Source organism: Myotis brandtii, unplaced genomic scaffold, assembly GCF_000412655.1.
Source record: "Myotis brandtii unplaced genomic scaffold, ASM41265v1 scaffold191, whole genome shotgun sequence".
NCBI classification, from domain to species: Eukaryota; Metazoa; Chordata; class Mammalia; order Chiroptera; family Vespertilionidae; genus Myotis; species Myotis brandtii.
The window spans coordinates 6,951,967-6,962,602 of record NW_005357115.1 but is presented as its reverse complement, the minus strand read 5'-3'; the positions used below and the strand labels follow the sequence as shown (position 1 = coordinate 6,962,602).

The window sequence follows — 10,636 nt, the reverse complement described above, 5'->3', positions numbered from 1 at the left end:
GGGTTGGGCTCTGGATTCAGGGCTGCAGGGGCTGGGTGGGCTAGTGGGGGCCAGCGCTGGAGACCAGACCTTGCAGGCTGATCAGCAGCCTCCCTAGAGAAGAGGCCACTCTGGATGGCAGGGGGCGTCCAGGCTGAATCCTCAGAGGCTGGTGAGTAAGAAAGGCGGGCCTGGCCGACAGGCAGGAAGGAGGAGTGGCTGGAGGAAGGGGAGGCCCAGAGGGTGGACACGTGGAGAATTGTCTCCCAGCGGGTGCTCCTTGCTGCCTTGTTAACACCCTTGGCCATGTCAGATCCCAGAAAAGGTGTCACCCTTCTGAAGAGTGGGGGCGGGGGAGGGAGGTGGGAGAGGCCCAGCCAGCAGGGGAGGGAGGTAGCAGTGTGGCTGCTTTGGGTGGGAGTGTGGCTTAGTCCTCAAGGACTGTGGACAGGAAGGTGTTCCATGACACTGCAACTCTGGTCACCAGAGTGGACTAGGGGGGGCAGGTGGCAGGGGCAGACAAGGTTTTCTATGCCTCACCACACTGAGCGGCCCGGGAGGGGACAGGGTGAGACAGCAAGGCAGGGCCCTGGGAGCTGTGCAGGTCACAGACAGAGCCCAGTGTTTGATGAGGGCTGGCCACTGCCCCTGCCTCCCTTTTCTGAAGTCTCAGAGCTCAGAGGTCCTGCCTGGTACCTGAGGGCCATCAAGGAGAAAGGAAGCGGCTGGAGCTTCCTTTATGCCACAGGGCCAGAGGGGACCCCTGCAAACATGCCAGGCAGGGTCACATCTGCTTAGGCTTCTAATCCCCAACCCGTCCTGGGCTGGCATGGGAGCTGGACCGCAGAGCACTGCTGAGCCCATTGCCCAGGCCTGTGCCTGGGGCAGTTCTTTGTCCAAACCGTCTGTATCAGTTTCCTGTGGCTGCTATAACAAATTACCCTAAACCTTGTTGCTTAAAACAACACACATGTATTCTCTTACAGTTCTGGAGTTCAGAAGTCCCCAAATTAGTATCACTGGGCTCAAGGCAAGGTGTTGGCAGGGGGGTTCCTTCTGGAGGTCCCAGGGAGAATCCGTTTCCTTGTCTTTTCCAGCTTCTAGAGACCATCTGCAGTCCTCTCCTCAAATCACTCCAAACTCCTGCTCCCTTCGCTTCTGGTCCTGCCTCGGACCCTCCTGCCTTCCTCTTAAGGATCCTCGTGGTTACATCGGCTCACCTGGATAATCCAGATAGTCTCCCCAAGGCCTTTCACAAAACCCCTTTACCATGTAAGAGAGCGTATTCCCAGGTCCTGGGAATTAGGATGTGGACACCTTTGGGGGGATGTTATTCAGCCTCCACGCCATCTATCTAACCTGCAGCTGGAATGGGAGTGAGGCGTTCTGCTGCTGACACACTGTCCTCCCGGTGGCCCTTGGTGTGCCCCAAGAACCCTCCCCAGTCCTCTCCAGGCTGTTGGGGGCCTCTCACCGGGGCCCCAGCAGCCCCCGATCCTCGCCTGAGGCCAGGTTGGACTGTGGGCTCTGGGATCGAAGTGAGTTGCCATCAAGAGCTGGCAGCACGGGTTGAGGGAGGTTTCGTTAGCTGGCTGTTTCCCAAACAAGGCCAAGAAATATTTACATGGTGACGACATCTGAATGCCCGGGATGGGGTACAAATGAAACAATGAGCACTTTGGTACCAGAAAGGAGTCTGGGTGGTGGCGGCTGAAATTCCATTCATATTTGTGCCTGCAGATAAACACTATTAATACTGAAGGGCTGTGTCCTGGAGAGGGACGGGTGGGCCGGAGGTCCGTGGGGGTGATAGTGCAACGCAAGTCTTGTCCCCAGACTCCAGCCCTAGTTCTGGCACAGTGGGTTGGACACAGGGCTGGCGCCTTCCTTCTCCAGTGAGGGTTTTTGTGCGAACAAATGCCCCTGGATGCTCACCACACCCCTCCCTGTGCGTCTCCCCCATGTGCTGTGCCCTTGGAACAGTCTCTGTGCAGATTGCAAATCTGGCCCTGGACTCTCCAGTTGGCCAGGTAGGCAGCAAGGGGCCCAGGGCCACCTAAGGCAGCGGTCGTCAACCTTTTGGACCTCACGGACCACCAGTGGTCTGCGGACTACCGGTTGGTGACCGCCGACCTAAGGGACAGATGGCAGTCCAGAATGAGACCTACTCTAGCTGGGCCTGCCGGACCCTCTGCCTCCTCCCACGCATCTCCAGGTTTCAGCCTGACCTCTTCCATCATGCTCATCCTCTCACTGGCTCAAATCACAATCCCCTCAGCGGGCCCCTCCCTCCCCTCCTTGCTTCTCTACCCCCCACCTCCAGCTGTGAGGCCCAGGCCTTGGCTTTCATAATTCCTCGGGCCTCTCTCCTTCCGAAATACCTGCTCCAGCTCAAGGCCTGTTCTGGGGCCACTAGCGCGCTGAATGAACACATTGCTTCAGACAAACCTGCTTCCCCATTCAGGGATCTCTTTATTCAATCAGCAAACTGTCAGCAACTTGGCCCAGCCCGCTAAGACCTCCTCTGAGGGCATACAATCAAAATGCATTTGGTGCCTTTCTTATTACCGAGAACTGACTACCAACATCTTTGGGGCCCCCAAGGCAATTCAATGGTATTTGCTTTGTCCTGTGTCCTTTTTTTTCCTAACAGAATTCCAGAATAAAAATAGAGCTCTATCATATATATATATATATATTTATACACACACTTACATATATTGAGATCCTTCAACCAAGTGGCAGAGGATCTGCTGCTCTCCGCAGCGTTGCTCACCTGCCGGAGGCCAGGAGGCGCAGGCTCTCCCTGGGAAGCACCTGGGGGTGCAGTGCTGAGCCAGTGTAGTGAGGAGGGTGGGTCTCCCACAGAGAGACCGGGCTATGACAGACCCGGGCAGTCCTTGCCTGGCCTTTCCACACATCTTAAAATGAGAGATGTACCTAGAGCTTTAAAACTAAAACCCAAAGTGCTGATAAAAAAAGAATGCCCCTGATAGGCCTGTGTGGGAGGGGGGCAAATTCTTGGGGAGAATCCCAGGAGCATCTTGCAGCAGGCTGGGGGAGGGGAGCAGCAGGAAACATCTTTGGGGCCCCCAAGGCAATTCAATGGTATTTGCTTTGTCCTGTTTCCTTTTTCCCACCACCAGCACCCAGGACCCCTGCAGACATAGGTATCTAGTATCCAGAGGCCTGTTCAACCAGTTAGGAGGTGCCGGGCAGAGACAACCAAATGGCCAGGGTGGGGCTTGGGTTGCCCAAGAAAGCCTGAGGAATGGGTTGTGGGTGGTGAGATGAGCTGGGACAGTCCTAGAGACTCCCATCACCAGAGTGACGTGCATTGTACCTGTTGCCCAGAAAGGTAAGGCTCGAAGGAATGTGCTGACGTAAGCTACTAGAAAGGGCTGGGTCCAGCAGCCACGTTTCTGTCCTGAGGCCCATCCTGGGGCTGTGGCCTGGGGTCTAAGCAGGCTGCTTCAGCTGGGGTGTTTCCAGGAAGATGGAGATGGATGGAAATGGAAGGTTAGTTAAGGCCAGTGCTGTGTCGCTGGCCACAAGGCCACCTGGCAGCAGAGGGGTGCACAGTGGACCCCAACTGGCCTCGTCAGGCAAAGGTCAACGCCAGGCATTACCCACTGACTCAGCCTGGGAGAGGAACCCAGCGGTCCATCTTCTTCCCACTTGCCAGTCAAGTCAAGCTGTGACTGCTCTGGGCAAGACCTGAGAGTGATCCAAAACCCTGTCCTGAGACTGGGGCATGGGACCAGGGCTGCGGGCTCCCCAAGGCACAGAGGCACAGGGGGGTGAAGGACAGCTGTGAGGCTCTCAAGGAGCAACTCCAGTCACCGTGACTCTCGCGAGGCGCCACGGAAGGAAGCCAGGAAAACCCTTGGCCCAGCCAGAGGGCAGCTCGCAGGGTTCGTCTTTGGTGCTGGAGAGCAGAGAGCTGAGGTTCGAGACTAAAGCTGGTGCAAAGCCGGAAATCAAGGGTAAGGGATGTTGAGGGAGGGTGGCAGGTATGGGATAGGGGTTTCCAGGTGGGGAGGTAACCAAGCCACACAGACCTGACCACACATTTAGATGCTGCACAGACACTCTGGGGAGGGGCCCCCATGTGGATGTGGCCTCCCAGCTACTTCCTTGCTCATAAATGCCACAATGTCTGAGTCCCAAAGAGCAAGGAATTTGCTTTTGATGCAAATCTGGTCCACCCAGCTCGATGAGCAGCTCCCAGACCCAGCTGGCCCAGGAGGGAATGCAGGGTGGGGCGGGGGAGGCGAGGAGAACTAGGACTGCAGCTTGCAGAAGTGTTCCCTAGAGATGTATTTCCCTGAGGTCCAATTCCTCCCCCAACCCATGCTCCCTGCTTCCTGCCTGCCCCCCCCCCCCCCCCCCCACCGGCCTCCCTCCCTGCTGCTGCGGGGGTGTCAGAGCTCTCTGGGGATGATGGAGAAGGGCAGCACTGGGCTGCTGGCCTCCAGCTCCAGGGCGGTGAGGAAGCAGTCAATGGCGGCCTCACTCTGGCCCTGGGCCTGCAGCACTTCGCCCAGGCCCTGCCATGCCTCGTGACAGGTGCTCTGCCTTTCCACGGCGTCCCGCAGCACCTTCTGGGCCAGGGACTTGTGGCCCAGCCGACTCAGCATCAGACCCTGGGGAGCAAGCACAGGGCAGGGGTTAGTGAGGATGTCCTGGGCAGGGCAGGGCAGGGCATCCTGGCGATCAGGGCAAGGAACGGGTGTCTCTGGCTTGGATTTGGTCAAGTGACTGTGCCCATGACTAATGCAAATCCTACCGGTCCCCACCACAGACCCACTTCCAGCCCAGCCTCCCAGATCATGCGCTCTGGGAGCTGTGTCCCTCCTGACCCCAAAGGATGGTCTTCCAAGTCAGCAGACCTGGCTCTGAGTGTCCCCCTGACCAGCTGGGAGATCCTGGACAAGCCACCACTCTCTGGCCCTCAGTTTCCTCATCTATAAACAGGAAAGACCACAGTAGACACCCCGAGGGTTGTTGTGAAGTTTACACGAGTCAGTTTATGTAAATACTTGGACAGTGTCTACCTGCATGAGTCTAGTTAAAGGGTCTTTCTCCCAGCCTTGCTGCCACGCTGCCCTTCTCCCCAGGGACCCGGTGAGATACAGAATGTAAGCTGCAGGCTCCGGCTTCTGTCAGCTGGGGGAGGACCTCAAGCTGGTGGGCGAGTGGGGGCAGCTCCTTTGCCTGCATCAGCAGACGTTCTTCCTAGGGATGTCTGGGTCCTGGGACATAATGCCCATCCCAGGCTGGCCTGGCAAGTGAGGGTCACCGACAGTCAGAGAGCCGGGGACCAGGGATGGAGGCTGAGTGAAAGGAGGATTCTGGGAGGGTGGGTCAGGGTGGCCAGGAGCTTGGCCTTACATTTGGCTCCAACAACCCTGTTGCCAGAGAGATACAGGAAGTGACAGGAATTGTCACAAAAAAAGGGTCGGGAAGTGAAACTGGCACCCTGCCCCTCTACGTCCACTTCCACCCACACGGGAAAGGGTGCAGGGAGCGAGGGGTACAGGGTGGTGAGCAGAGGGAGGGGCCAGGGCCTGTTTTTGGCCTCTGTTCCCATAAAGGCTTCTCTGCACCATACCGACTCACTGATCTGTGTCCCAGCCCTCAAAGGTGGCAAAGGATGGCAGCACGGGGGCGGCGGAGGGGGAGGGCGCTCCTCTCATTCAAAGATACGAGGTAACGCAGGAGCAACACTGACTTCCTGGACAGGCGGGGGCCAGGGTGGGGTGGGGAGCTGCCTCCCATGTGCCCGGAGCCCCTCTCGGGTGCCCGCCCACTGATGGCCATGTACATTTTTAGCTGGAACATTTTCATCCTCACCACGCTCCCCAGAGTTAGGCCCTCCGTTGCCATGGAGACCCACTAGGAAAGATGCACATGCCTGATTTCATAAAGTCCTCCGAGAGCCTGGAACATGACCAATTAGGCAAGAGAAGATGGCGCTCAGGAAGCCCTAGTAAAAGCTCCCCCCGCCCCCGCCTGCTGGAGGCGCTGGCTGGTGGTCCTGCCGCCAGGGGCTAGGAAAGGGAAAGAGGGACGTATTCAGTCTCCTCAACCCCAGCTGAAGCCATCCCCGGGAACCACAGGGATGAGGCAGAGGACAGGGGAGGACAGGGGAGCTGTGACAGGCGGAGCCTCAGGCAGGCCCCAGCTCCGGCTCCGGCCAGATGGGAGCAGTGCTGACTCAGGGCTGCCTGGACCAGAGGGCTGTGCCCAGTCTGGCCAGCAAGGGCTCCAGGCCAAGCTGTTCTGCCCGCAGGGCCTGGGAGCCGGACCCTGAGCAGCTCACAGGGAGGAGGGAAGGAAGGCGAGACGACAGGCTGCCAGACACCAAAATTAAGCACCAAAAATGGAAGGTTTGAGCCCTGTGAGTGCTGCCGATGGGGGAGCGACAGAGGACAGACGGGGAAGGCCAGCCAGCAGAGCTTCCCAGTGAGGGGCGGGCCGCAGTGGCTTTACACACTAAGGCTGCTATATTGCGCTTCCACATGAGATTCTGTTTGAAAAGAGGGCTCTGTCTGAAAATGAGTTTGCAAACCCCTGATCTCAAGGGGCGTGTGGGGTTTGGGAAGGGGCCAGGTGTGTCTGCAGGCTGAACAGGGCTTCATGCATGTGTAGGTGCTATTCTCGGTTTGGGTGCGCAGCAGGCTTGGCGTGCTCGGTGCAGAGGACAAGTCAGGGCCCCACAGCCACAGGAACCCCAGCCCTGCCCCTGACACGCGCAGTGACCCTGGGCAAGTGGCCCCTTTTCTCTGAGCCACGGCTTCCTCATCTGTAAACTGGGGAACAGAAGAGTCCTTCCTCCTCGGCTACGGTGAGGAGTCTGCCATGATGAACTTGAAATCGCGGAGCCGGGTGGGGCACATGGTGGGCAGATGGCAAATGGAGTGTCCCCAGGATGAGCAGAGAATCCTGGGAGGGGGCGAGGGGGTGGAACAGCTGATTTCTCTAGAGGGCAGGGCTCTCTGTGGGGAGACTGTGGGCGAGGCTGGGGTTGGATCACCCCCCCACCCCACCCTGGGGTGCTGACCTTAGAGCCTGAAAGGAGACACCGGGCTGGGGTCAGGCTGGGGCCCAGAGGCCCGGGGCTGGTAACAGGATCTGCTGCCACCTGCCCGAGACACCAGCCTGTTCATGTTTGGTAGCAACTCGGAGCTGTTTGCTGCTTGACAACTGCACAGAGCCCACCCCAGGATGACTGTAGGGCTCACCTGCTCTGCCCCCAGCCTGCACTTCCATGAGCCTGGCACCCCTGCCCCCAGCTGCCCAGCGAATGGGTCTTCAGGGAGATGGAGGGACCACAATTCCATTCCAATATCCTGTGGACTCGTCCCCATCCTGAACCCAGAGAAACCAGACCTGCTGGTGACCCTCACTTGGGAGAGGCCACAGTTGTGCTGCCCTTGCACAGGGATCAGAAAGGGCGTGCAAGTTGCTTAAGGGATGGAGAGGGGCCAGGGGTGCTTATAGCCGCTCAGGGAGGGGCAGGGGAAGTCCCAGCAATTCCTGACTTCCTCCATTCCTTCCTCCCTCCCTTCTTGGGTTCCAGGGAGGGGGGAACATCTGGCCACATCTCATCTACCTGGGACCCTGCTCCCCAAGACGCATTCCCTGAGGACAGCAGCCCCTCCTGCCCACACACCACCTTGACATTGTGCGGCGTTACTGTGGGATCCAATGGGATCCCTGACCTCTGACGGAGCTCGGTGCGAGGGCCCTGGGCTCAGAGCCAGGCACACCAGAGGCACTTGTGGGTGCTCCGTGACCTGCTTAGGGCCTCTGAGGGGGGCCGTCTGTTAGGAGCCCAGGTTTTCTGTAGAGTCAGGGACTGCAGCCTGGGATGGGGATGGAGAAAAAAGATCCTGTCTTATTTTTTCAGAATTGCCCCTGCACACGTCTCACCCCATTCATTCAGTGCCTGACACTGTCCCAGAGGGGAGGGGTGGCAGGAAGGTCCGCTGGCTGTGCCTGCCTTTTTCTCCTTTTGGGGGTGGCCTGCCCTGGGAAGTAGTCCCCAGTGCTAGGCCAGCTGCAGGCCATGCTGAGAGCTCCCTCCCCACCTCTACCCTCAAGTATTTATAGAAGTTATTTTGGGAATTTTCTTTCTGAGCTCAAGGCACATTCCTGGGATTCTGTCACAACCTCTCCAGCTGGGAAGCCGGGAATCAGCTGGAGGCTGCTGGAGCCTCTTGGTCCCTGCAGCCTCCTGTTTGGGGAGGAGCCCCTGGTGGGGTCGCCTCTGAGGCTGCTCCACAGGAAGGCTCCTTCCCTTCACCCAGCCTGAGGGCTGACACGCCCAGCAAGGGAGGCCCGCATTCCTGCACGCTGGATTCTCCCAGGTGTGTCAGCCTCAACCTGTCCAACCAGACTGGGAATGAGGCGGCTCTCCAGGCTGAGAACCCAGCCCACACATCACCACGTCCATCTTGAAGCTGGGGTGGCCCCCAAACCACAGACTGGTCCCACTTCCCTGATGGGAGAAGGGGCACAAATCCTTCTAGATCCCACCCAATGCCTGGCTGATGACACCCCCAGAACTCCCCCAGGGTCTCCTAGGAAGAGGCCCCTGTGGAGAGAGCCCAGACTCACTGGAGCCCAGCCTAGGGGGAGCCCCCTCCCTGGTCACAGCCAGGCCCTCAGGGCTAAGTCAGGAGGCTGTAGCAAGGCCTCTGGACTTTGGTTTTTAGAAGAGAAGACCCTGTGATTGGCGGTGGGAAGGGGCCCATGGCAGAGGCCCCACTCTGGGACCAGGAGACAGAGCCACTGGGGTGGTGGAGGGCAGTACTGCCTGGTAGACAAGGGGAAAGAGCTGAACTCCACTCCTCCAGACAGAGCGAGCCTTCCGGACCATTGATTCTGGGCTAACATGGGCCGGCAGCGCTGCACTAGCTTGCCCATCTGAACCTGTGACAGGCTGACAGCTTCCTTTCCACTTCCTGGTGGGGGCTGGCATGCACTTCAGCAGCCCAAGCACAGCCCAAGGCGTTCCAAAATCCAGGGGAGCAGCCCTCACCTTCTGGAAGGTCTGAGCCTGGGCTGAGGGCTCAGTGTGTTGGGGGGCTGTATCAGGCTGGGGGTGAGGCAGGGTGGGCCTGTGCTGGGGGACACGCTTGTGCACCTCCCACCTTCCCCACAGTGAGCCCCAGAACTCTCTCTTCCTCCTCCTCCTCCACTTTCCTATTGGGGACGACAGACCCCAGGCAGCACTAGGGCAGGGGGTGGGGGGATGAGAAACACAGAACTCACAGTAAAACCATCACCCAGCAGGGCAAATGACCAAGACCTTCCTTTTAAAGTTTTCAGTCAACAAGAAGCAATTTTCCCCATCGACTGGAGCTGGTGGGGCAGAGAGACTCCACTGACCGAGGGGCTGTGTGTTGCACGAACTCAGGTTCCATACAGTAGAGCCGAGACTTTGGGTCCTCCCAGTCCTCGGGGGGCCAGACCCTCTCAGGCCCCTGCCACAGCTTACGAGGCCGACAAGGAGGGAAGTCTGGGGCAGATGGGCGCCCTGGGCCTGAGGGATGGGGCCCCAGGAACCAGAGACCCCACTGTTCTGAGTGCTGCAGCCTCACCCAAAGTCAGGGAACATCCAGAGGCCGGGCGCCGAACCAGCCTGGCACATGGTGGGCCAGAGTACAGGGCTGAGCAGGACCTCCTCAGAGCCTGGCCTTTTGCACTCCTGCTCTCCCTTGGCCCTGGGCCCCAGCATAATGCCCCTTTAGCCGAAGCGTTTCACCCAACATCCGAGACTGTAACACCCGCTCTCAAATTTCCCTGGTCTCTCAGCTCACATTCTCACTCTCAACAAGGTCAGCCAGGCCTTGCACTGTGTATGCACTTGTCCCAGCCACAGGGCAGTTGGGGCCGATGCCCTGCACATCGTGCCTTGGCTGGAGTCAGCTGCTGGGCTCCTTGAGGACTGAGCAGCTCTGCTACAATGAGTCTCTGGGCTTCCCTTTGCAAACCAAGAGCATCTGAACCTGCCTGGGAGCTGCACTTCTAAATGAAAAAGATAAAAGTAACCCCACTCCTGGGCCATTGACTTACGGAGTGATTCAACCTAATTGTAACAGGAGCCCTGTGCGCTTGGCACCATGGCTCCCATTTTACAGATGAGGACACTGAGGTTCCGAGAGATTGAGGGACTTGGCCAAGGTTAAACAGCAAGTACAGGCAAAGTGGGACTCAAGTCCAGGTCAGTAAGACTCAAAGGTTGCGCTCTACCTCTAGGCACAAGCTGGCTCTGACACAGGCTTAAAAACTGTCCCAGCCAACCAGCTCCGGAGGCAACCCCGAAGGTAGCTCTGAGGTCTGAACATGACAGGCTGACAGCTTCCTTTCCACTTCCTCGCTGGGGCTGTCGTGCACTTCAGGAGCTCGCCAACAAACCTAAGGCTTTCCAAAATCCAGCGCCAGGGGAGGCGCCCCCACCGGCCCAACACCCCCTTCCCTGCCTTTTTAGCACTCTGCTGACACTATGGGCCACCTGGCAGAACAAGGAAATTTGGGCCAATGACCCTCACCCCATAGCAGCCTGGTCAAAGGTGGGTTCAGGCCACTTACCAACAAGTTTTCCATGCAAATGGTGCAAAAAAAAAAAAAAAAAAAAAACGTGGAA

The 10,636-nt window shown here is 58.4% G+C and overlaps 1 protein-coding gene across 5 annotated transcripts in view; it reads right to left on the bottom strand.

Moving 5' to 3' along the window:
* Positions 1-2,424: 2,424 nt before the first annotated feature.
* The window catches only part of TTC7A (tetratricopeptide repeat domain 7A), a 108,707-nt gene continuing 100,495 nt past the window's right edge, over positions 2,425-10,636 (bottom strand). For all 5 annotated transcript variants that reach the window (XM_005864794.2, XM_014538475.1, XM_014538478.1 and 2 more), the window contains one exon: positions 2,425-4,625. In XM_005864794.2, coding sequence (XP_005864856.1) covers positions 4,404-4,625 — 222 coding nt within the window. In that variant the 3' untranslated portion in view covers positions 2,425-4,403. The remainder of the gene's footprint in view (positions 4,626-10,636) is intronic.